The 25,615-nt window shown below is 33.6% G+C and overlaps 6 protein-coding genes across 9 annotated transcripts; 3 read left to right on the top strand and 3 right to left on the bottom strand.

Moving 5' to 3' along the window:
• Positions 1 to 2,058: 2,058 nt before the first annotated feature.
• LOC107940291 (uncharacterized) lies at positions 2,059 to 2,737 on the top strand. The gene has a single exon (XM_016873724.2). The coding sequence runs from the start codon at positions 2,059 to 2,061 to the stop codon at positions 2,587 to 2,589; it is 531 nt and encodes a 176-aa protein (XP_016729213.2). The 3' UTR covers positions 2,590 to 2,737.
• On the bottom strand, positions 2,207 to 5,438 carry LOC121202950 (pentatricopeptide repeat-containing protein At3g62470, mitochondrial). Its single transcript, XM_041085769.1, has 2 exons — positions 3,508 to 5,438; positions 2,207 to 2,548 (listed from the first exon to the last, which is right to left on the bottom strand). The coding sequence occupies exon 1, from the start codon at positions 5,357 to 5,359 to the stop codon at positions 3,512 to 3,514; it is 1,848 nt and encodes a 615-aa protein (XP_040941703.1). The 5' UTR covers positions 5,360 to 5,438; the 3' UTR covers positions 2,207 to 2,548; positions 3,508 to 3,511.
• A 2,350-nt stretch (positions 5,439 to 7,788) lies between these two features.
• On the top strand, positions 7,789 to 11,700 carry LOC121212621 (uncharacterized). The gene is made up of 4 exons (XM_041085767.1): positions 7,789 to 7,895; positions 8,318 to 8,494; positions 8,740 to 10,625; positions 11,314 to 11,700. Exons 1-4 carry the CDS (start codon positions 7,868 to 7,870, stop codon positions 11,455 to 11,457), a joined length of 2,235 nt encoding a protein of 744 aa, XP_040941701.1. The 5' UTR covers positions 7,789 to 7,867; the 3' UTR covers positions 11,458 to 11,700.
• A 786-nt stretch (positions 11,701 to 12,486) lies between these two features.
• LOC107940287 (uncharacterized) lies at positions 12,487 to 17,054 on the bottom strand. Its single transcript, XM_041085768.1, has 5 exons — positions 16,806 to 17,054; positions 16,021 to 16,241; positions 14,412 to 14,651; positions 13,448 to 13,596; positions 12,487 to 12,940 (listed from the first exon to the last, which is right to left on the bottom strand). Exons 1-5 carry the CDS (start codon positions 16,884 to 16,886, stop codon positions 12,762 to 12,764), a joined length of 870 nt encoding a protein of 289 aa, XP_040941702.1. The 5' UTR covers positions 16,887 to 17,054; the 3' UTR covers positions 12,487 to 12,761.
• Positions 17,055 to 18,811: 1,757 nt separating this feature from the next.
• Positions 18,812 to 23,286, bottom strand: LOC121212620 (uncharacterized). 3 transcript variants are annotated; one of them, XR_005907901.1, is made up of 4 exons: positions 23,014 to 23,286; positions 22,215 to 22,815; positions 21,713 to 21,893; positions 18,812 to 19,375 (listed from the first exon to the last, which is right to left on the bottom strand). XR_005907901.1 is itself a non-coding variant. In XM_041085764.1 (3 exons), the coding sequence occupies exons 2-3, from the start codon at positions 22,573 to 22,575 to the stop codon at positions 21,781 to 21,783; spliced, it is 474 nt and encodes a 157-aa protein (XP_040941698.1). In that variant the 5' UTR covers positions 22,576 to 22,820; positions 23,014 to 23,087; the 3' UTR covers positions 21,713 to 21,780. The 3 variants fall into 3 exon arrangements, 1 of the variants encoding a protein (XP_040941698.1); XR_005907902.1 differs by having other exon boundaries at positions 22,215 to 22,820; positions 23,014 to 23,248; XM_041085764.1 differs by lacking the exon at positions 18,812 to 19,375 and having other exon boundaries at positions 22,215 to 22,820; positions 23,014 to 23,087.
• On the top strand, positions 22,900 to 25,521 carry LOC121202888 (uncharacterized). 2 transcript variants are annotated; one of them, XM_041085766.1, is made up of 2 exons: positions 22,900 to 23,429; positions 25,371 to 25,521. In XM_041085766.1, exon 1 carries the CDS (start codon positions 23,147 to 23,149, stop codon positions 23,417 to 23,419), a length of 273 nt encoding a protein of 90 aa, XP_040941700.1. In that variant the 5' UTR covers positions 22,900 to 23,146; the 3' UTR covers positions 23,420 to 23,429; positions 25,371 to 25,521. The 2 variants fall into 2 exon arrangements, with proteins under 2 accessions (XP_040941700.1, XP_040941699.1); XM_041085765.1 differs by having other exon boundaries at positions 22,907 to 23,429; positions 25,294 to 25,521.
• Positions 25,522 to 25,615: the final 94 nt, after the last annotated feature.

The raw sequence follows: 25,615 nt of genomic DNA, 5'->3' as shown, positions 1-25,615 counted from the left end.
CAATTTTTTTAATCCAAAACCTAAAATTATATGTAATTTTAATTGAAGATGAGTTAATATCACATTGTTATTATTTGGTCAATATCAGCCAACAAAATTAAAATCACGGAATTTAATATTTTAATTATATATATATATATATAATTATATAATCAAACAAGAAAGTCAATCATATTTTATTGAAAGATTGCGTAAGCAATTCTACTTTTGCTTTGAAACGTCAAAATTCATTTTAAAGAAATAATATTGTTGAGAATTTCATTGAATAAGATTATTAATTAGATATATTTTTTTATATTTTTATTATAAATAAAAAATTTACAATTTAATGAGCATGTTAATTTTTACATTCAAATATGTTAAAATTTTTTGTATTTGTGGTCGGAATTTAGTTTATCTCTTTTTCAGATTTCAAAATTTAAGTTTAATTAAGAGGATAATATCTAGGATTATTTATATCCCTCCTCAACCCATAGATAAGTGGATAATCCATTTCAATGCACTTAAACCCATGTCTTCTTGCACTGACAAAAATACTTGTACTAATAAAACTATGACTCAATCGGTGCTCGAAATGCATTTTTATAAACACTAAAATACATGCAAATATACATTAACTATAAAGAAAATAATTTTTTTAGAATAAAAAAAAGAAGATATTGTAGGTTGAGAGTGACAATTCAGAGTATTATTATTTTTATTATTTTTCTTATTTTTTTCATTGGATCATTTTAAAAGATGAGAAACGTGAGAGTGAGAGTGATATTTGCATATTAAAATATTTCAATTTCTAACAATTATTTGCCTATGAGTTTAAAATTTGTTGAAATAACAAAATAAAATAATGTTGAAATAATTATTTTTAAGATTTTTTATTTAAATTTTATTTGTATAAATTATATATTGATATATTAATTTATTAAATTAATTATTCAATTCAATTCTGATAATAATTGTAAATACGAAATAAGTTAAAAAAAAAATTCTCATTCAACATTTTTGTGGGTTAATAATAAAAATAACCCTTGAACTATACATGAGTTTTTTTTATTTTTATATTTCAAAGGAAAAATAATTCTTAATTAGGTACACATTTTTTCGTGCATATTAATCTATGTTTAAAGGTTTGATGGTAGGTACTAGGTTGTATCGAGACTTCAAATTTTGGAGTTTAGTTTCATGAAAAGAAAACTGTGGAAGCAAGCATGTGATATATCTTTAGTCAATATAAAATCAACTATAATAACCATAGGCAAGGAATTAAATGAGGGCACATAATTTTATTTATGGAAAATTCTTTTAAAGTAAAACTTAAAATTTATGGGATTTGAGAGTCTAACCAAAAGTTCCATAATATTCAAAATTATTGATATAAAATCACAACGTTAAGCGGTTTAATCTTAAAAAAACAAAAGAGAAATGTTGAGAACATTGTCCGAAACCAAATGATGATTTTGAAACTGAAATATCTTTAAGGCCTCTTAAAATGAGAAAATATTTTTTTCTTTCTAAAATTATAAGTTAATAAATAGTCAAATTACATTTTGGTCTCTTATAAAAATTAATTTAATATTTGAAAAATTATAAATAATTAAATTAATACAATGATGAAATTTCATTTTAATTCTTACAAAAATACATAATTTAATTTCGCGCTCATTGATTTCGCTCTTATGATCCAACACCATGGTACATAATTATGTATGTAGACTTCTTCTCTATATATTTAGATCAAATTCGAATATTAAAATTAATATTATTTAGAAGATTTTACCTAATTATCATCCTAGAACTATACTCATACAGTAAAACGGATGAATACAAATTATTACACCCAAAAGTTACTTGTAGAATTAAGTATACCATTCAATGCTTAATGATTTGAGTAGCCAACCTTCCTCTCTCTCTAACATTGACCAAAACTATACAAGAAAGACAAATATATTACACTAAAATCAAACCTGCAAAACAGTCCAAATCACAAGTGCGTCGGAAAGGATTATCTTTTACATATATATATAATAATTTAATTGAGAAACATCAAATCCAAGTAAAAAAATGGGGTGTTGTGTATCTTCTTCTTGCTCTTGCAAACATGCATCTCCGAATACAGTTCGACTAGTTCATCTCAATGGCTACGTAGAGGACTTGGACTATCCCATCTCAGTGAGTCAAGCCATAGGGAACCCTCCTAAGCAGTTTCTATGCACCGCGGCTCAGCTTTTATCGGCAGGGTCCCAGCCACTGAGCCCCGATGCTCCGCTCCAACCAGGCCAGCTTTACTTTGTGCTGCCGTTTTCGACTTTAAAGGGTGACGCTTCTCCGCTGGATATGGCGGCGCTTGTGAAGAGGTTGACGGAAAGAGCTAAATCCCACCGTGCGTTGCCGGAAACTAGGTGTTTGTCGAGGACGACGATGACCATGAACGGCCGGACGAGGAGAAGGGAGACGACGGTACATGTTGGGGTTCGAAGGTCGTATAGGGTGAGGTCGTGGAAGCCCATTTTGGATACAATTAGAGAAATGTCGTTTAGTCGAAGGAGTGAATCTGATATACAAGAGATTGATTTTATTACAAGCAATGTCTAGCCTGCAAATTTGAGAGGTAGGGGATGTTGTTTTTATAATTGTTTATATATATATATAGATTTTGTATGGAAAAACAATGTCTAATAACATATGGTATTCTGTATAGATTGTTTGAAATTATTGATGGTAAGAGTCATTATGTTGTAAATTCCACTCTTTTTTCCGATAAATATTTGAAGGGTTGTTTATTGAGCTAACATATTTTTTAATAGTTCAGTAGGATTTTGTCTATCGACTTTACAGAGAATGAGTGTCTAAGATTGTTTAAAGAAGAGGGGAGTTCAACAAAACCCCAACCAGAAACAATATCGATCCTTTGAAAGATCCTTCAGCTTCTAATAGATAACATATTTAAAATTTTTCTCAAAAGAGTCGACTTGCCCTCGAATAGTATTTGAGTTATCATGGGGATTCAGTCACTACTCCAAACCAATCTTAATCTTTATGTATATATAAACAAAGTATTTTAAAATATAATATCAAAACTTGAAACCTAAAGAAATTAATAAAGAAGTTTTAACCAATACTTAACTTCATAATGTATTTTCGAGTATAGCATAATTTCATGTGTGTATATATATATTAGTAGTTCACAAGTTGGTTTGATTCCCACAAATTGTCTTGACCTTATATATGTATATAATTGGAGCAGTTGGAACTTATTGTTTGAGTTTGTGAAAAGTTCCAACCACCATGTAATTAGTCATACTGTGATGTTACCTAGATTTATCCATTGGGGTTTAGGGTTGAAAGGAACCAATGAGCTAAACAATAAGCCAATAACATTACAAATACAGAATGCATGCAACAACTGAAAAAAGAAAAATATATACATCCAATGGCCATAAAAGAAAATGTCATATTTGCAGTATGATCCATTGAAATACATGAAAAACCAGGGAGAAAATGCTTCATTACCTTGTTAGATGCACCTTCCATCGGTTTTGAAAGGACCCTTTCTCTTAATCCTTTTCTTCATCATCTCAGCCCATCTTGTGAATATATCCGAGGCTTGGACATTACCGGAGGACTTCATCTTTTGAGCCAGCTCCTCGAGTATGTCGGATTTGCCGGCTCTAGAAAATTCGGCTGCAAACTTATTGTAATCAAGTTGAGGAGGTTTCATTCCTTTCTCAAACATTTCTTCTAACAGTCTACATGCGTCTCCTGACCGACCTAAACGGATTAGTCCTCCGATGAAAATGGTGTATGAAACATCGTCAGGGCAAAACCCATTTTCGCGCATCTCGTCCCAAATTGCACGGCTTGTGTCGTAGTCCCTGGATTGGAAGAACGATTTCATCATCATGTTGAAAGTGTGAATTGTTGGTTGGATTCCGGTTTGAATCATTTTCTTGTATACCCTCATTGCATCGTCCGGCTTTCGTTGAGTCGTTAATAATTTAATCAGGGCGTTGTAGGTTTGACTATCAGGTGGACAACCTATTTCTTGCATCTCTTTCAACAATCTAAAAACCACGTCCATATTTCTCTGATTTCCGAAACCGGTGATCAAACATGTGTAAATGGCTGCATCGGGCAAACATCCGGAACCACGCATTTCCTCGAAATACTGAATTGCGAAATTCATCTTTCCTTGCTTGCAAAACTCCCGAATCATAATAGTATAGCTACGAACATTAGGTGAAGGCCCTTTACTTTTCATGGCCTCAAACAACTTCGCTGCATCCGACATCTTCCTACTCCTCAACAACCCATCGATCATAACATTATGAGCAACAACATCAGGCTCGAAACCCTTATCGATCATCTCATTCCATACCTTCCCTGCTTCAATCAAATTCCTCACCTTGCACCAACCGTTTAGCAATATCGTATATGAATTCAAATTGGGCGTAAACCGATCTCTCAACTTCTCGAAAAGCATTTGCGCTTCTCTCGCAAGCATAACCCTCCCAAGACTATCAAGCAAGCAATTAACAATATCAACATCCACTTTATACTTGTACTTCTTCATCAAATCGAAGACCATGACTGCCTTCCGCCGCTCCTTGGCGGCAGCAAAAGCTTTAATGGCAATAATAAAAGTATCCAATGTTGAAACCCCATTAGCACCCATTTCTTCAATCAATCTCGACATGGTTATAAACTGTCTATTCTTAGACAAAACATTCATCATCTTATTATAAGTCCTGGAATCATGATTAAACCCTGGTTTTTGTCCGGCCCAACAGAAAAACCGAAACGCCGGTTTTCTAGCGTGCCGAAACCGGTTGAGTACATCAATGACTAAATCATGAGTAAGATTAATCCTACATTCATCCAAAACAGCTTCCATGTTTCGGTCTAAGCTAAACAATTCGTCGATCACCTTGCATACTCTCTCAACTTCCTTTGGGTCCGACCTAGACTCGATGCTATCGGATCCGGTGTCGGTATCGGAATCTCTATCACCGCCGGTGACACTAGAGAAACCACTCAGATTCAAATCTAGAGCTAGCAACGGTGCTTGTAAATGACGGAATGAAGAGGAGTGTGGCAAAGGAAATGGAATTTGAAGACTAAAACGATGGAGACTATGATAAGGAGAAGGATGAAGCAAATTAAACAAGGGAAGAGAGCTACCACGAAGCAAGCACACTCGCCCTCCTCGACGTCGTCGTTTTTCTCGTGGTCTTGGTGTCTGGTTGAGAAAGAAAAAGTCTGCATTTGGTCCGCCATGGATGAATCTGTAAGAAAACCCAGAGTTATAATGGCGTTGGATGAATCTAGGGGCGGCGGCTGAGGAAGTCCTTAGAGAAAGATACATTTAACCGCCGTTAAAAGAAAAGGGACCAACTATAAGCATTGAGTAAACGGAGGTTGAGGGGAGGAGCAGATAGATACATCGTACAACTTTGGTAAAATTCTTTAAAAGGTCCCTATACTATGCATATTTGGTGGATTTAGTTCCGGGATAAATATCAAAAGTACAAATGAATTTTTGTTCTATGTGCAATGCTATACATGAAACTTTTATTTGATTCAATTTTTATAAACTACTCTTATCATTATCGATGTAACACTATTTTACGTTTATACATTACATACACATATAAATATATTAATTTAATATAAAAATAAATAAATAAATATTTATTTCTTTAAATATATACATTTGGATTAAAATCTAAGTTTAATATATATATTTGAATCACAATCGAAATTTCGCATACATAATTATATGCAACAACTCAAAGTTCACGTATCGAATTGTACATTAAAATAAAATTCATGTGTAATTTTAATATTTATCCCATTTACTAAATCTTGCTATTAATTTACAATAATTATGGTATGTGAAAAAAAATTATCAAATATATTTATATAAAAAATTGATTTAAAAATTAAATGAAGCTTTATTTGAGATGGTTAAGACATTAAAAATTACAGTGTTTTGGATTTAAATTCCATCAAACATATATTTTTAAATTTCACTTGATTTAATATAATAAAAGTATCACTATACAAATATTTATTATTTTATAAAAGGAAATAACTTTTTATAATTGTTTAATTGAATTCGGACTTGAATAAAGTGAGATCAATTCAGTAAAGTCCTTAAATATAATATATATAGATGTAGATATAAATAGTAACGATTAAATTCGTACACGATTTTTAAAATTAAAAAAGGTAGGTATAAATCTGGAAAATAATTTTTTAATCGAATCATTTTAACCAGATAAATCGAATACCTCATAGTTTTGAAAAATTACATTTAAAATAAATAAAACAAATTTACTGTTACATAAAAAGTATTTCCATAATGTTGAATTTACCTGAAAACCAATTTTACCAGAACTCCATCCAATATGGGCCGGGGGAGCTACCTGCCGGGTCCACGAGCAAATTCCATGTAGCGTTAAGAATAGGGTAAATTACAACAAATGTCACTGAATTATTAGTAATTTTATGTATCGGTCACTTAACTTTAAAAAGTTATAAAATGATCCTCAAACTATTAAAAAGTTTCTATTTAAGTCACCGGGCTGTTAATGTTGTTGTTATATGACTTTTTTTGTTCACATCGCTTGATGATTTGAAAGCTCTATCCCATTCTCTTCAACAATTCGTTTTTTATTAAATAATTTTGAACATTATAAATCTACAATCTAAAATCCAAACAGATTTCTTTTTCAATTTTCAACATTGACCGTAAGATCAATTTCAATCTAATGTATGTTTTTTACTCGTTGATGGGTACTAATCCACTATATTGATTGTCAAATTTTTACTTAAAGTTTGCCGGTCAAATTAAAAAAAAAACCTTAACAATCCAAGAAATTAGATAAAAACTTTCGAATAATTCAATGGCTATTTTGAAAATTTTTAAAATTTAATGACTAAAATATAAATTACTAATAATTTAGTGATATTGGTATAGGTGACCCTAAAAGTATAAAATGATGCTTTTTTTAGTGTTATAAATATAATTAATTAAATATAAATTACTATTATTAAATAAAATAAAATAAAGTGGATTCTTTGAGGGAATTTTTTCGTAATAAATAAAACAAACAAACATCCTATTTGCGTCTTCCTTTTTAATTAATTTTCTTTTTTTTTTCATCTAAAAATGGGAGAAAGAGAGAGAAATCGAAAGCCTGAATGCAAAAGGAAGAATCTTGTTTGAATGATTTTTTTGGTGTCTCAAACCCAGGCGTTAATATTTTTTTAATCTGTTTTGTGTAATTTATTAGTGTTTTGATCGCAAGAAATGAGCAAAGAGATTGTAAAGGAAGAAGCGCCATCGTCCTCCTCCGGTGTCGTTCCTGCGGAAAGCCGTCCTTTTGGTAGCCTGAGAGGCGTTCAATGGCGTATCAATCTTGGGATTCTACCTCCTTCTTCTTCAATTGATGATCTTCGTAGGGTAACTGCTGATTTCGCAGAAGGTAACCATTTCATCTTTACCTTTTCCTTTTTTTTTTTAAATCCTAAGAAAAATTTAGCATCAGATTGTGAATTTTTAAATTACAGCTTCTTTTTTTATTGTACAGATTACCTAAACTTGATTTAATTTTTTTTTCTAATTTTATATCCATTTTGTTCATATTTTTATAAAGCATTTCAGCTAATTCTAGCTTAAATTTTATTTAAAATTGATAACTTTGTGTCTCCCTTAGATTGTTTCAAAGAACATTGTTTTCCTTAATTAAATTACAATTTTTTTTTTGTAAACTAACTTTGTGAATTTAGATATGCTGGTTTGAGAAGGCAACTGTTAGTGGATCCACATGTTCCCAAGGATGGAGCAACCAATTCCCTTGATCTTGTTATGGATAATCCACTTTCACAAAACCCAGGTAATTGTAATGTTTATGCTTTCTTTTTTGCTGTATTGCTTCGATTTTTAGTTCATTATTGATTAAATTAAACAATTTGCATTGTTGATCCATCAGCTTTTGTTTTAACTAGTATTGTTGTTTACTCCTTGTTATGTTATCTTGATTAATGTTGAATTCATATGGACAGTGATTATGGGTCCAATGTCTGTTTCGATTTCATAAAATGGAGAATCTCTTTTCCTGGATTTACACCTTATCGTGGTTAGTTGGCTTTTTCGAGCCAGGAATTGTAACTGAACTTTGTCAATGGAAAATTAGATCGCCCTGAATGCTTGGAATATTTCTTCTATGAGCAAATTTACTATGGTTTCGACGTATTTTATGATTTTAGGTGTTTTTTGCTTGATCTATAGTTAAACCATAGTGAATTCTTCATGCAGACAGCACCTGGAGTCAATACTTTCGGAATGCTGAGCTGGAGAAAATGGTTAACCAGGATTTATCACGATTATATCCGGAGCATGAAAGCTACTTCCATACTCCTGGATGCCAGGGTATGTTGAGGCGCATACTATTGCTGTGGTGTCTTCGACACCCGGACTGTGGTTACAGACAAGGTATTTTTCCTAACTATTCTGCATGCATGTGTTATATAATTTCATGCTATCTCGCTGTAGGTTTTGGAAGCTAAATCAGCAATGCCTTGCAATTCTAAATATTGACTGTGTTTTCACGATTTTGAATCTGAATGCTTTTAGGGTAATTGGAGTTGGTAATTCAAATTTTATTCCATAGTATGGAATGAAAAACTTGAGGCGTCAAGCTGGCACTTTATCTGTTTCCCTTTCTTGTTTATTTGTAGGAATGCATGAACTCTTGGCTCCTCTTTTGTATGTTCTTCATGTTGATGTCGAGCGACTGTTGGAAGTGCGGAAGCTATATGAAGACCTCTTCATTGACAAATTCGACGGATTTTCATTTGAAGAAAATGGTGTCGCTTACAATTTTGATTTTAAGAAGTTCGCAGATTCCGTGGAAGATGAGATTGAATCTCAGGGCAATTCAAAGCAAGTTATGAGTCTTTATGAGCTTGATCCTGAGTTACAAGCGGTTGTATTGCTAAGTGATGCTTACGGAGCTGAAGGTGAACTCGGTATTGTCTTGTCTGAGAAATTTATGGAACATGATGCCTACTGTATGTTTGATGCTCTGATGATTGGGGCACATGGTTCAGTTGCTATGGCAGATTTTTTTGCTTCATCTCCTGCAGCGGAGTCACAGAGTGGTGTGCCCCCTGTCATTGAAGCCTCAGCTGCACTGTATCATTTACTATCGATAGTCGATTCATCTCTGCATAGCCATCTTGTTGAGCTTGGTGTTGAACCCCAGTATTTTGCACTTCGCTGGTTGCGGGTTTTATTTGGACGGGAGTTTTCACTTCAAGATCTCTTAGTTGTATGGGATAAGATTTTCTCAGAAGATAATAGCCCACTTGATGAAGTTTCTGACGATTGTGAGCATTTCAGTTTTAAACTACTCAGTTCACGCCGTGGAACATTAATTGCTGCTATGGCAGTCTCTATGATACTTTATCTGAGATCATCCTTGCTTGCTACTGAAACTGCAACTTCTTGTCTTCAGAGACTCTTGAATTTTCCTGAGAGTATAAATCTGAAAAAACTGATAGCGAAGGCGGAGTCACTGCAGACTCTTGCATTGGTTTCTAACATATCATCATTGCCCTCTACATTTGTTGGGGCTTATAACTGCAGCAAATCTCCAATAAATGCTCACAATGTTTCATCCGATTTAGTTTGTTCGAAAACTACTCTAAACCTGGTGCCGGACAGCTACTGGGAAGAAAAGTGGAGAGTACTGCATAAGGCAGAGGAACAAAGGCAAAATAGTTCGGAAAAGAAAACTTCGAGTGGGAAAAAGAAATGGTCTGAAAGAGTAAAGTTTCGCCTATCTAGAACTGAATCGGAACCATTGCCTGCAATAAGAGAGAAGTGCAAACTGGAACATACCTTATCTGTTAGGCGTAGTTTGCTTGAAGATTTGTCTAAGCAACTTGGCTTGGAGGAAGATGTGGAAACGGGAGGTTGTTTCGAGGTTTCTAATTCAGTGGATCATCATCCTGCTGAAGTTCATGGGGATGGACAGAATTGTGCCAATAAAGGGTCTATTTGCACGGTAGAGGATAGATGTGATGATGGAAGTGGAGCTGTTGTTAGTGAAGAGAACTCGTCTATTTTTTCTGAACCACCAAGTCCTCCTAGTTCTGTCATTAATGACCATGACCATGACCATGAAAATGACACAGAAAAAAGCAGTGTTGCATCAAATTTATCCGCAGATGATAATTACGTTCACCAGCGGAGTATCCCAGAAGATTTACCTCAGCCAGTTTCCCTTCCTCCTGAAGATGTTTATCTAAATTCTCTGCATGAGAATGGATCTTCAGGAAAGATGGTCTCGGCTACGAAGGAGCAAAGGCAGCTTTCAGGTAAATTCCAATGGTTACATAAGTTTAGAGGAAGCATTGTCAGTGAGGAGACATCTGATAAACGAGGAGGTATCAGTGAAGCCGCAAATTCTCCAAATCACGATAGCAAGAGAAATACAGTAGACTCATTTACCGCTGGTGCCTCTTCTAATTCACATCCCACCAACAAAGGCGATGCTATGGACCAGAATATGATGGACACACTGAAGCATCTCGGGCAGGCTATGCTCGACCACATCCAGGTAAATATTCTGATTGTTTAAACTGTGCCAAGCTTCACAATGAAATAACATTGCATTACATGCAAAGAATGTTGTAAAAAATTCTATATGTATTTTTTCTGAAGGTTTGTGTATAGGTGTAGTAGAACACCTTATATATGGTAAAAGAACTAAGGAGACCTTTATATTAGGCGTCAGATTGCATGTTGTATCCTTTACTTAAAAAATGGGCAAAATAATCCCTATATACTAGATCAAAGAGTAAACTGGTCATTTCTTTTAAAAACTAGCGTGGCTGACCAAATCACCAGACAATGGCATGTGGCATGCCACATATACTTTTATGTTGATATACATGGACCAATTTTTAATAGTAAAAAATATATGAATTTTTAAAAGGACCAATTTACTCTTTGATTGTACAGGGATTAATTTGCCTATTTTTTTTAGTAGAGTGGACAAAATACAATCTGACTCCTAATATAAGGGTATCTATAGTACTTTCACCCCCTTATATTCATGTAATTAAACCCGAAACCAAAAATGGTTTTGGTGTTTAGAACGGATGGTGCCTTAAATGTTGATAGGGGGGTGATAACGCGGAGATATTCGGGAATCTGTTTTTTGTTTTTCTCAAAGCGTTCTATGAAAACTTAAAACTTTATTTGGTTTACTTCCATGGCATGACCATATATATTTCAATTGGCAGGTTGTGGAGTCAGTTTTCCAGCAAGATCAGGGTCAAGGTGGATCATTAGACAACTTATCTAAAAACATTGGCAAAGGACAAGTTACAGCCATTACAGCTCTCAAGGAGCTTAGGAAGATCAGCAATCTTTTGTCAGAAATGTGAGGTTTTTGTTTCTCTCTTCTCATTTTTAATGTAAACCTGTATATACTAATTCTAATTACCATTTTTTTGATGCTAATAAAATGAGTTTTGTTGGTTTCTTAGCTCTTAAGGTCCTGTATGTATTCACATCTAAGGCTTGTCAGTGTGAGAGAATCAAGGGATATGTATATATATAGGGTTTTCTGTTTGCGACTTATTGTAATTTTATTTTAAGGCATTATGAAGGAAATTGCATTGCAACAAGTTTTTTTTTTTTACCTTTCTGGAAAGTTTATGTTTTGTTGTTGTGGAGGTTGAAGGAAGGTTGATTTTTTCTAGAAAAGTTTTCCAAGGATCATTTGTCTGAAGTTGTTTTTAAATGTTTTAAGAGGTAAGCATTCAAATCTTACTAAACACGTGACGTCAGGTTCTTTTAGTAGGTGGTCGTGCACGGCCTAAACCAACGAGATGTTTTTGTTCTGTAAAATCCCATTTTAGGCACTAGAGTGGCGAGACAGCTTCGGTCTGACCTGAGAATAATCTTAACCATTGTCGATTTCAAATGAATGATATTTTGAAAACTTCTTTAAAAAAGTCAAATTTATCTCTATATAGAGGATATCAATTTTAAATGACGAGGCACAATCTTTAAAACTTAATAAGTTATCCATTTTTACTAATTTGATAACAATTTATTTAATTCAAATTAAAATAACAATATTAAAATTAAATGTAAATAATAAATAAATTAAAATTTAAAATAATTATGCAGTCATATTTAAATATTACCAAGACAATTAAATATTACAAAAAATAATAATATTTTGATTCGGATAAAAATGGGTTTCAAGAACTAGACTGGACCAAACTGATCGATTGAACCAACCAAAGCATCAATCCCAAAAGTGATTGAATCAATTGACTCGAAAAATTGATATCAATTGACTCAAAAATTGATGTAATTGACCCAAAAGGCAAAAACTCTGTAAAGGCAAAAACAGCAATGACCCAAAAGGCAAAAACTCTGTAAAGAAAAGAAACACCCATAAATGAAGCCAGCCACTCATTCTATGGCTGCATTACAATGAAAATCTGCATTGCACTTGCATTTTACCATTTCAACAATCCTATCAACAAAAAAAACCATAAACCATTCTGGTCTGTAAATAAAATAAGCCACTTGCAGATCTGCAGAGGGGAATACCAAGAAACCATGCAATGACTACACGTATGCGTTAAATATACTCGCCCATATAAATATCGCTTTCTATACTATTTGTTTAGCGAGGAAAAAGATGATTTGGTTCTCACTAAAGTATATGATTTTATTCTATGTTGTGGAAGCCGGGAAGAAGAGACGTGATGAAGCCGAAAACAATCATTTGGATTTCCTTAACAATTCCCCACCACTGATTACCGGCATTTCCTAAACCGGGTTCTGGTTCGTTCTCGTTCTCGACTGCCTGATTACCGTCAACCGCTGGTCGGTTCTCGTTCTCTGCTCCTGCTTGTTCAGCAGATGCAAGGTTGAATAAAAAACAAACATGTAGAATCACAATTATCAACAATTGCTATTCTACATGGTAAAAATTATAATTTTATTGCATGCCTAACTAAATTTAATTAGGATTTGACTTTGTTGTTTCTCACTAACTTGGTATTATCTTAGTTACCAACTATGTTAATCTAATTCTTAATTGTTCTTAAAGCACTTGTGTTTGATGCATATCTGGACATTGGTATGGAGATGCAACTCTTGAAGAATCCTCCAAACACATGGAAAATCTTAGAAAAATTGCTTATAATTGATGAAACCACAGCTTAATTTTGAAAATTAGCATTTGTTTTATCATACAAAAGCTCGAGAATTTATTATATACTAATATCTAGAGAGTAAATTTTGTTGCAAAAATATGTAAGAACAAATGGAAATAATGAAGTTTAGTACCATATACCCTGCTTAAATACCCATAATATTGAAGTTTAATACCATAAGCTTAAAAAAATTTACCTGCTACAGCCACGTTTTCATTGCCCTGCTGGGCAGCAGGAACATTCTCTGCTCTAGCGGCAGGCCTAGGTGGATGAGGAGGTGCAGCTGCCCTTTGCATGCCTTGCGAAAGCCATCTTATCAATGGTGTGAGAGCTCCAGTTTGATACCTGCAGAAACTCAATGCATGTTATGCTTAAAAGTATCAAGAAAAGTCGTTGATGTTAGAGTTTTAGAGTAGTGCACAAAACAATTGTCAGTGTTAATCTAAGCAAAATAAAAGAGGGGGAAAAACACTAAACTGGATGTGAAAGGTAAGTACAAAAACGGACCACACATCACCACGGTTTTACCCTCGTTATTTGAAAAAACTATACATTCCCCATTATTAGTCTAAACTCTAATGCCACTAGTGAAGTATAGGTGATTCCAATGACAGAAATGTCCCCCTTCACCCACCCCACAAAGGGAGAGTTACAATTTCTTTTGAAGCAAAAACTCACACATTATCTGGCAAAAATACTTCTCAAACCCTTGCTAATACACAAGGACCCGTCAAGCCACAGCAATCCATTTAGAACAAAGATGGTCAAAAGCAGGATTCTAGGACTTGTATCTTAGCTTATAAACTAAATGGAAATTGGGATCTGAATTAGGCGGTGGATTTGGCAACACAGTATCTTTCATTTCTGTTTTCCAATAGAAAAGCATGTGGGGGAGAGAGAGAATTAAAGCAAGCATTGCCAGATGAAAGATGTATAAAGAGTGGAAAAATAAAGCCTAACAAGAAAGAAGAATTTAAGTAAATGCCAGTTGAAAGAGAAGTTCAAATACTTGTGACTCTTAGCAATTTTTAAAACAAAACAAACAATAAGAAATTATCCAAGAAAAAACAACCAAACAATCGACACAATAATCAGCAAATAGCAGTGCCTATGAGCTGAACAAGTATTAAATTAAAAGCAATAAGAAGTTTAGAACTTACAAATAGACAAGAGAAGCAAAGAACACAAGGACAGCCAACCTCTGTCTTGATCCATCTTGGTTGAACAAAAATATTACAGCTGCTAGCTTAAGTATAAGCAACAAATCCAGCTGAAATGCGATTTGGAATCTTCTTACAACAACTTGTCTCTGAGGTCCTACCTGCTGCTGTTGATGTTGAGGTTGCTGTGCTCCTTGCCCTTGATCCTCAGCTGCTGCCCCTGCCTCTGTCACTGACTGACTGTTAATGGAAACCATGCAACAAGGTGAGATAAACAACTGAAAAAGAGTTAAGTTAATGTTTGCCTTTTAACCAAAAAAATATGCATCATTGTTCCTATCCTCCTAACTGAAAAAGCTCTAAAGTTAAGTTAATGTTTGCTCACTAGAGTACTTTTTGTGCCATTGCACTCTATCTATGGCAATATCCTTCATGTAATGTTCTAATCTAACGAAATCCACCAATATTTTTAAAGTATATTAAAATAATTTCCCAACAAAAGTAGGGATTTTCTTACTCTGAATTTCAAAATCAATGGCAAGCCTGCAAATCAAAATAGGATATAACTAGAGTAGATACGTTTTTGGGCACCATAACTATTGAGATGACAAGTTTTGTGATCTTATATCTTCTAATAAACATGTTACAGACGTACACATTCTAAAGAATAAAATGTTAAAGGAATTTAGACTAGCCTAACCAAAAGGCAGACCCAAAAATTAGTGAAGACAAAAAATAGTTGAAGGAACAATAATGACAGGAAAACATCCAGATGATAAACCGATTAAGTGAAGTTGGGCGCATAATAACACAAACATTCCCAGAGCATTTAGTAAAAGTGCCATGTAGTACCACTTGAGAAGGAAAATGTAATTTCTTCACTATGATCATAGTAGTAGGATCCAATGTAGCAGTTGCCAACATTAGGTTGAATAATAATAATAATAACACATACTGGAATACAGAAATTGAGAAACATGATAACTGAGATTTGCAGGTTAAGGGAGAAAATTTGAAATTTTGATATATTGGTCAAGGCAAAACACATCAATTTGATCTAACACTCATTGGCCAAAATTTTAAGAAACAATATGTAAAATAAGGGAACAAAAAAAGATGGTTTCCTGGTTCCTACCCCTGTTCATGAGGGTAAGGTCTAATGTCCTGCTTCTTTGACTTCCACATATGTACCAAAGAAAAAAGTGAAATTAAAGGGGAAAATGAAATCTTTTAAAAATTTTAAATCACTTCAAAATTTAGGAAACAGTATGCATCTAAGAAATGCACATTCAACAAAAAGTAGCCAAAAACATTAATTAAAAACAGAAAACTTATAACCCAGGTTCCTCAAGAGAGGGAATCAAGGCAAATGGAGGATGGAAATTAAAACAAAAAGCATGCAGACTAAAAGCAACAGGAGGCTTGAATCAAACGTCTGAGATAGCTTTTCTTTCGGTACAAGTAAAGTTCTCTTCCTAGAAATTGAATGTATATACAAGTTCTCTTCCTAGAAATTGAATGTATAGCTAAATTTGTTTTTCCAACAAGAAGAAATAAGCAAAATATATAGAAACATTTGGCACCGATCAAAAGCCATGGATTTACTCACGTAGGTATGTTATAGGTGAGAGGAATGAGATTGTTAGATGGAATCCCAGAAACATGTCCCATAAATGGTAGAACAGGAACAGCATAAATGCCTGCTCCACGATTCATCTGTTCCTGATTTTGTAACGAAGTTAAACCTGGAACAATTGCAGGATACATAACCGGAAACATCTGAAAATCGCCATTTTGAAAAGTTGGGAGACCAGAGTATCCAGGAGGAACCTGCAACATAAAAAAGCAATATAGAAACTAAGAGCAAAGAAAAAGAAAACTGCAGACATAATAAAGCAAATAACATTACAGAACAAGCCCATTTTAACGAACTTGAATCTTTTAGCAATCAATCAGTGGACCATCTCAATTGGAAAACAAACCCCAGACAATAACCCATGATCTAATTACGAAAACCTAACTATTTTCAGGACCAATTATAACAACAAGAACAACAATCAAAGTTATTGTATTAAAACAATAATGATTTAAACCCTTTATAGCTAAAAATCAGATCTCACAATTCTTTTAGATAAATTAAACCCATCACTTTATATCCACCCTAATGCAAAACCCAATATTTTATTTCGCCTAAATTGAAAACAAATTAACAAATTATAATAATTAAGCTTAAGACATCCCCAGAAACCCGAAAAAAGAACTTGACCAAAAATTGACCCAGCAAAAAGATAACGACTATCGAAAAAATCATGGAGGCGAACTGAAAAAGCTATTTAATTGTAGGGAAAAAATCAATAATTTTTCTTAAAAAAATTGAATTGAAGATTAAAAAACCTGGGATATTTTTGAAGTGTTAGGAGAGGATCTTGGTTGTGAGCTAGATGATGACGACGCCGTTCCGGATTCTTCAGCCATTACGGAGGGGAATGGGAATTTTCAAAATCACTTTGTGATTGTTCTAAATTTCAAGCACTAATATTTTTTGGTTTGATCAGTTTTATTTTATATATTTTTCTTGAGTTCGGGTTTGGGTTTTTTTTTTTAATTTGCTATTTACTACTTTATTATTGTTTCTGAATTTTTGTGTTGTTTTTGCCAATAGCAACGTGCCACGTATTTTTAAGAGAATTTGCGACTATAATAGCTTCTTATCTTGTTTTGGATAAACTACATAAATAGTCACCGAACTATCAACACTTTTCATTTTAAGTGCCTAAAATAAAAAATTTATAACACATGTTTTGATAAAAAATTACAAAGGAAAAGTTGAAGTGTAGACTTATTCATGGATCACGCTATCCACCTAGACTTGAAGATCCGTTCGAATTTTAAGAAGATTTAAGTAAAATTATTAAGCTCAAAAAATAAGCTTGGGAAAAGTTAAGCCCGTTTAAAATATCAGTAAGGCTTGAGCTTGAACATTTAAAGCTCGACCGGTTTTTTAAGTTTGTCATACTTTATATTATATTATTTTTATATATTATGTAATTTAAAACACAATAAAAAATAAATATATACTAAATATGTAATACTATTCTAATGTAAACGTTAGAATAATGTTAAGATGACCATATACAAAAATTCAATAAATAAAAAATGTATAAAATTATTAAATATTAAAATAATATAATATAAATATATTTTTTTAAAATTTAGAAAATAAAGACCTAAAATAAGTTGGAATTAATATTTTACAAATATGAGTGAATTTGAGTATAATTTTAAGCCTATATTTTGGGGTCAAGCAAAGATAGGAAAACATAAAATATGTTTATATTATGCTTATGCTCGAGTTGACTTAGCCCATGAGCACCTCTACTGATGTGATAGTTAAAAAAACTAGTATAATAATAAATTTAGCTCTTAACTTTTATATGTTATATCAAATTTGTCATAATTTTAAAAAATCAATCCTCAAAATTTACAAAAAATCTCAAATTAATCCTAATTTCAAAAATTTTAAAATATATAAAAATACAAAATATTTTAAAAATATATAATAATCCATTTAAATTTTATATTAATATATATTAATATTAAATAAAATAAAAATTTCCCACCTCTACCTCTTCCCTTCCCCCTCTAATTCCTGATGTCCAAAGAAGAAAACTTAGATATGCAAGTGCTACTCTCCCACATGTGAACAAAGCATTTGATACATCAAATTTCGACTTTCTTGTTTGACCTCGTATTTATATGTAAATGTTTTGTCCTCAAGGTGCCGCGAGGAGCTCGCCTTCAAAATTTTATGCTCGGCTCTGAAGAGGGACTCGAAGCCCTCTCGATGCCTAATCATAAGTCTTGCACACTAAGAGGCTTGAACCAACCATGCACATCGTTCTTTGGCAATCAATGGATAAAAGCACAATGAAAGTCATTATACTAAAAATTAAATTGTATTTTACCCACTTTAATCAAAAAATAGAGAAATTAATTCATTTAAATTAGATCAAAAAGTAAACTAACTCTTTCTCTTAAAATTTTCATTCAATTCTACAGTTAAAACTAACTTGGCTGATGAAATAACCAAACACTAACATGTCATGTGTACCTCATATTAACGTATAGATTTTTTAATAATAAAAACGGATAAAACTTTTAACAGAAAAAATCTATTTGCTTGCTTATTTAACATATAAAGAATAATTTATCTATTTTCTGAGTTGATGGATAAAATGCAATCTGATTTGTTGTATCAAGGTCTCTATAATACTTTTATCTTACACTTGTTCAAGGCTTCAAGCATTGAAAGGCGTCTAGACATTCTTCAAAGCCGAGGACAAAAACGTCGAGTGTGTGTCACTATTCAATGGTTGCTCTGCAGCTTAATGACACCCCAGTAGAACAATACTCGCACATCCATTCATTTAAAAGAAAAACATTCGATTTAAAAGTACAGTCGTTTTCATTGGAACAAAGAAAATTGTGCAAAAATATCATTGGTGGTGATGAACCATTCAATCCAAGAAACCCACCATAACATTCTATCACCTGCACTCTTGACACTTAGCTCTGTACAAAATTCATTAAAATGCTTGGGGAATCCATGGACAATGGCAGGGCATCTTGATAGATACTAAATTGTGATGACCAAAGACAAGAATTTTAATAGCCTAAAGAAAAGAGCACACCCATAAGCCATGAGATTTTGTTTTTTAAGTAACTTCAGAAAGAAACTAATCATCCAATCGGTGATTGATGCAAATGTACAGTAAACAACGATAATAGGTGGTCTACTTATCATCGAAAAACTCCATAGTAGAATGAAGTTAAACAAGTCTTGAAGCAAACTATAACATTAAACTCTCCATCCCAAAACTACGGAAATTGTATCTGTACAATATCTTGCATTTTCATTAAGCAGCCTCTCCCATGATGAACTAGATGTGAAAGGTACGCAAAGCCTGCATATGCTTACACATTAATAAGACACAAATACATATCTCGACATATATTATGACAAAAGGGTGGAGATCTACCAACACAAAGTTAGATCTGAACCAGAGAGAAAGAGGAAAAACAAAAACTCTGACCGATAAAAACAGCATTTATTGTTTAGCATTTTGTAATTGTCTGTCATGGCTGAAACAAGATAATCATTCAAATGAATTAAGCTACTAGGTGCTTATTGCAGATAAAAACGGTGAGGTTTTGCTCTAAAAGACGCATGGTGATTTGTTCACTGCTATGAAAGTAATACATATATATTATTGATTTTCAGCTCTTGCAGCAAAACAATAGTTTTCTAGATTTCACTTGTTCAAGCATGAAGACACCTTTCATTCCATGTTCTAGCTCCAAGAAACCCAATTACTTTAAGCACACATTAAGCATTGACATAAATTTGCCAGAAACCATAGTACTACAAAACATATCACAAATTTCCAGGCAATAACAACACCCTAACTTCCATGAAGTAAAACCAAAACCAAATTTCAATTAGATGCATTTAAGGAGTTCCATATCCAATCACTGAAGGCTTCCACTGGATTATCCAAACTCGGGATCCTAATTGCCATCATACCTTAGCAGCTTCAAGAGGATTAGGAAATAGCCCTTCAAAGTATCAAAAACCCTCAATTGGCTTTTCCCAGTGGGTAAGGTAATAAATATTTCTGTATGTTAAAATCAAAATATATTCATACAAGTCTAACAACTTCTGGACCTTGATTAAAATGGCCCTGGAAGCTCAAGTTGCTTTTCTCAATGGAATTAGTTACCAAGAGTTAGTAGGTTAAATCCCAACATAAGAACCATGTAAGCTAGAAGAAAAGCTTGACAAAAAGGAGAAACTCTAATTTATACCCTCCACTTATATATTGCCAAGTTAGTTTATTCTTTCTTTCTTTTGCTTTCAAGCCTATGTTGTGGTGCATTCCACTGTCATTTTGCATTTATCAGTCTCTTTTGGCTCATCTATTGATCTTATCAAAAACCTAAAACTCTCACTTTAAATCACCATTTTTAAAAACCAAGACTCTCATCAATAATGATGATCCCATCCCCACTCTCATAACTAAGGAAAAAGCACCCGAAGAATTGAATCTAGGAAATTAAAATCCTTGACCAATAGAAAAACAATATTATTACCTGACAAAATTTGTAAACATTTGGATTGAAACGACACCATCATAGGCCAAATGTAGATGATCTAAAGTTCTAGTTTTTTCTCTTTTTCTCTAAGGAGAATTATCATGGAGTGTATTTGGGATGAGATTGGGATAGATAATGACGGTAGAAAAGCAAGTAAGAACTGTAACAAGATATTTCCAATTAACTGCAATGGGCTTAAATTGTTTTGTGCAATTCACCCATGACAACAAAGTTACCGTTTTGTCTTTAGTTGGAAAAAAGAAATCTAAATACCCTTCTTTGTTTGTTTCTTTTGTAAATTTCTCTTGATTCCCTTTTTGTTTCACCACCTGAAGCTTTCCTATGCCGGAGATAGTTGTCCAACATGATTGTGGCTAAACCTCATCAGCTAAGCCGGACCTAGCCTTGATAATTACCATGTAGGATCACCAAGGTAATTTAATTATAGAGTGGAGATCACTGTGGTTTTTAGAGTGAACACTCCATACCAAATTCCATCTAGTGTTAATTCCTTGTTTTTCTCTCTTTCCACAACTTTAAGACTCAAGCATGTATCAATTTTTTATTTTTTATTTTTTTCTTGGAACCTTTAACACCAAGTTATATCACATTTAGTTTTTTCCAACCATCAATTTAACAGTGCTACCACTAGTCTCTTGTTAAGGTTTTCTTGTAGCTTACTATATGGTAGAACCTTTTGAAGTGTACATTTCATTGTGATGGAGTTCAGGTTTTTGATCTTTAGTCCAAAAAAGGGCTTCCATGCATAAAATAAGAGTTAAAACTGTTGACCAGTTACCTCAGAAAAACTAACGGAATTAAACAAAACCATATTTTTTTATGACCAAATTATCCTTCATGTCTGATTTATGGCACATGAAGCCTAATCCTTTAAGTGTTCATGCCTATCATTCCAACAATGTGATCTCCAGGATTCTAACCTATGTTCTTTATCTAGAAATGCAATGTGGCTTACCGCACTCAACACTTGTTGGTTAAATTTCCATCCTAAAGTATCATGAAGGTTTTGGAAGCTGATTAAAGTTAAATCAATTGCAAAACTTTATTGAGGCTAAAAAAAATTACACTTAATTTTCAGCTATTTAGCATATTGCAATAGATGTTATAGAACTAAGCTAGTCACTCACCTGAGATGAGATGTAGTGTTTGAGAGATATGGAAATTATTCAGTAGGATCATCATCACCGTCCACATGTCAAGAAGTTTTGTCGCCTGAACCAATCAAAATCTCCACCTTAACTTCCCCTTCCTCCTGCTCTGGAAATTTCAATTCCACATCCATGCTTGTAACATCTGTATAGTGTCCATCTACAACCAAAATCCCGAAATTAACTCTCTAGCACAAAAAGGCTAAAATATGCTGGTTGTCCCTGTACTTTGATAAAATTTGAGATTTGATCTCTGTAATTAAAAAGTTAAAAAACAAGTCCTACCTTTTTTGTTTAAAAATCTGCCAATCATTAAAATAGTAAATATTTTCTGCAAAAATTACTTATCATTTTGTGACTGTCCTGGTATAACAAATTTCCGTCAATCTTGACAGAAATTACTATAATGATTTGACACCTCAGTTATACCGATCTCTTCAAAGCAATCAAATAAGATGAAAGATACAATACTAAATTTTACCTGAGACAAAAAAGTTGACGCAGGGCCAGCCGCGTCCGGTGGTGAGCGAGAGGTACTCGTCGGGAGTGAGCTGATTGGTCAATTGATCGATGAAATCGGATACTTTCTTGGAACCTTGGCGAGGAAGAGGGACCCAGAAGGAGGAGCCCGGGAGGAAAGGGAGCCAATCAGGGGTGGATTTTTGGACAATTATGGAGTGGATGATTTCCTCCATTTTGTTAACGGCGGATGCCGATGAAGAAGCGGAGTCCAGGTCGATTTCGTAAAGTTTAGCTTTTGATGAAAAGCGGCGGAGGAAGGAGGAGTGGTGGTGGAAGATGGAGTGGCGGAGGAGTAGGGATTTCGGTAGCATTCGGGCCATACCTTTTCTTTGTTTTGGGTTTGGGGTAGCAGCGTTCGGTACAATTTCAATGGAGTTTGGGATTTTTTTTTGTTTTATTAATACTTTGGTCCTATACTATATCCTAATCTGTATTTTAGTCCTTAAAGGTTTTGGTTAAATCACTGTTTAGGGTATGAACTTGACAACAACTCTTGGGCCTTGAACTCTTTTTCGGATGAAGATAACCTCAGAACTTGGTAATTATTCCAATATTGAAGCCTGAACTAAATAAATATTTTTACGTTAGGGCTTAAACTTATTTTTATTTAAATTAGTTTTTGACCATTGCAATTGTTAGCTTGAGCATGGCTCCCTTGAACTTTAAATTTTTTTAAAGAAATATCATGGAGTAATTTGGACAAAAAAAAATTCAAATCCCAATATAAGAATAATGGTTAAGTTTAAGAATTGACTTACGAAATCGATCCATCTTCATATCGAAAAAAAGTTCAAATCATTCCCCATTTCCGCACACGACGTACCGCGACCCCCCCTCCTAAAAAGAAGAAGGAGAAGGGAAATTAGGGATTGATTGAAATTGGAGAAAGAAATGGCGATGAGGAAAATTTACAGCGAGATAAAAGGGATGAAATTGAAAGAAGTTCCTGGGTATTTCAAGCCGATGCTTTCTGTGCGGTTTGTGAAGAAATCTATTCAGAGGGGTTTAGACAATTACCATGCTAAGTACATTGAGACTGATTCCATCGAACCTCTTTACCATATCTGTTTCGGTGGGATGATCTTTTCTTATCTCGTCGCTCTTCCCAATGAGCGTCGTCACCTCGAGCACAAGCAGCATGCCGAGCAACATGGCCATCATTAATCCCATCCAGGTGCTGTTCATCCCAATATTTATTATTGGATTTGTGTTTTCTTTTCTTTTTTTGGTAGGTAGTTATGCTTCGTTGTTGAAATGTGGGTAAAATTGGGTTCAGATCAATGGGTTCTTTCTTTTTACGAATGGTGATTTAATTGATCTTTTTTCTGTTCTAAATCTTGCTTGGATTTCGAATCTTGAAATGCCTTAGGCTTGCTAATGCTTATTGAACTTGCGATGCTGGTACTCTTTGTTTTTTAGGTATAAATTTGGTTAAAGAGTGTTGTGGTTGCTTTAGTTTTATGTAATAACAAGCTTTCAAAAGAAGTGATTCGATTGCATTTATGTGGTTACGTTTTTCATTGGATTGTGGGGCAGTTTTGATGTTTTATGGTAATGAAGTTTATGTGATGATGGTTTGTAACTTGCTTCATTGATGCACTTGTTTGCTATGTTGCTCGGACTCTTCATGTTTCTTTAGTACCTGTTCTGACATATGGATATTGGATATAGCCTCCAAGGATCCTCTAAATTCGCGGAAAAACTTAGAAAAGACTAACAATTCTTGTGTCTGATACATACTCATGTCCAACACTCACCCTTGTCTGAGTAACTTAGCTTGTTTGTATCTTGTTGCTTTATTTGGTCATAGAAGATTTCTGCCTTCTTTACTAGCTTGTTTTAGCTAACATTATTAGAATCGGGAATGAAATGTACTGATCTTTCCTCGATAATAATTTTCATTGTACTCTTTTTTTCGGCATCCTTGGTGGACTGATTGTCATCTGATAAACTAATGTTGGGTTGAAGGGAGATGTGTATGTGAGCTCTGCAGTTTGAGCATGCTTCTGAGACCCTAACATTCTGAAAGACCATATAATATATATACATATTATATTTTGAGGCAATTTATTGTTCCCGTAAAGTAATTGGAGTAACGGAGTGTGATATCATGTTTAAACAGCTTTTGCTCAATCTGACAGGTTCGAAAAGAAAGTTTTTACTGTATTATGTATGTGCATAAGTGCATAACTTTTAGAGATGGTGAGAAGTTAGTCTATTATGATAGCTTGAGTCCACTATTAAACCAACGCTTCGTGCTGCTGTATGTGTAAATTTTGCAAAATAATAGGATATGAATTCCATCTCATGACGATATCAAATCCTGTTGTTCTGTGTGACTAAAATTTGAAAACTCGGGTTTATTAAAATGGTGTTATACTGTTCTCAATTGCCATTCTCTATTACTTATATTTATCATGAGCACGCACACATATTCGATAAATGTCTTCTCATAGTTGAGTTTTTTTGTTTCATAGATGTCCTATTTTAAATCATTTGACATTATTAATGTTACGGTAAAAGTACCATGGAGGGTCCTGTACTAGAAGTTAGATTGCATTTTGTCCCTTTACTCAAAAAATGAGCAAATAAGTCCTTGTACGTTAGATCAAAGAGCAATTTGGTCATTTTTGTTAAAAACTTCATCCATTTCTGTTGTAAAAAACTAGCATGGCTCATAGAAGAACCAGCTAGTTACACATGGCACTCGTATCTCATTCTAACGTGCAAGGATCAGTTTTTAACCGTAGAAATGGATGGATTTTTAAACAGAAAGACCAGTTTGCTCTTTTTTCTAATGTCCAGGGACTAATTTGCCATTTTTTGAGTAGAGGGGGAAAAATGCAATCTGACTCTTAGTACATGGGCCTCGATGGTACTTTTACGTTAATGTTACTGATTGGTTATAATGATTTTTCATGCTATATTAAACATGAAGTACCTACTGTTCTGAAGCATAATCATGCCTAATATCTGATTACTTGAATTTAGATCTATGCTTAGCTTATATTAATGATTTCCTGATCTAATTTTTTCAGCTTAAAGATGGGCCGGGTCGGGCTCTTCTCGGGTTATGGGGTGACCATTTGATTGTTGTTATTTGTGAACATTGTAGGCAGGAAGATACTGTCTTGATCAATGCATTGCAGCATTCAGTAAGAAAATAAAGATTTCTTTTTTTCTTTTTTTTTGTAAGTGAAAGGCTACCATGGAAAACACAATTTGATTTTTTGCTATGGTAAGGCATGTATTGCTGTTTCTATTTATTTATTCATCTTTTATTTCCATGGTTGTTTTTTATGTGGATAAGTTGAAAAAAAAGAGTAAAAATTAATAAATTGCTGAATTAATTATTATCGT

This window comes from Gossypium hirsutum, chromosome A13, assembly GCF_007990345.1.
Source record: "Gossypium hirsutum isolate 1008001.06 chromosome A13, Gossypium_hirsutum_v2.1, whole genome shotgun sequence".
In the NCBI taxonomy this organism is placed as follows: domain Eukaryota; kingdom Viridiplantae; phylum Streptophyta; class Magnoliopsida; order Malvales; family Malvaceae; genus Gossypium; species Gossypium hirsutum.
Note: the sequence above shows the minus strand (reverse complement) of the source record. Positions and strands in the feature narration are given on the sequence as shown.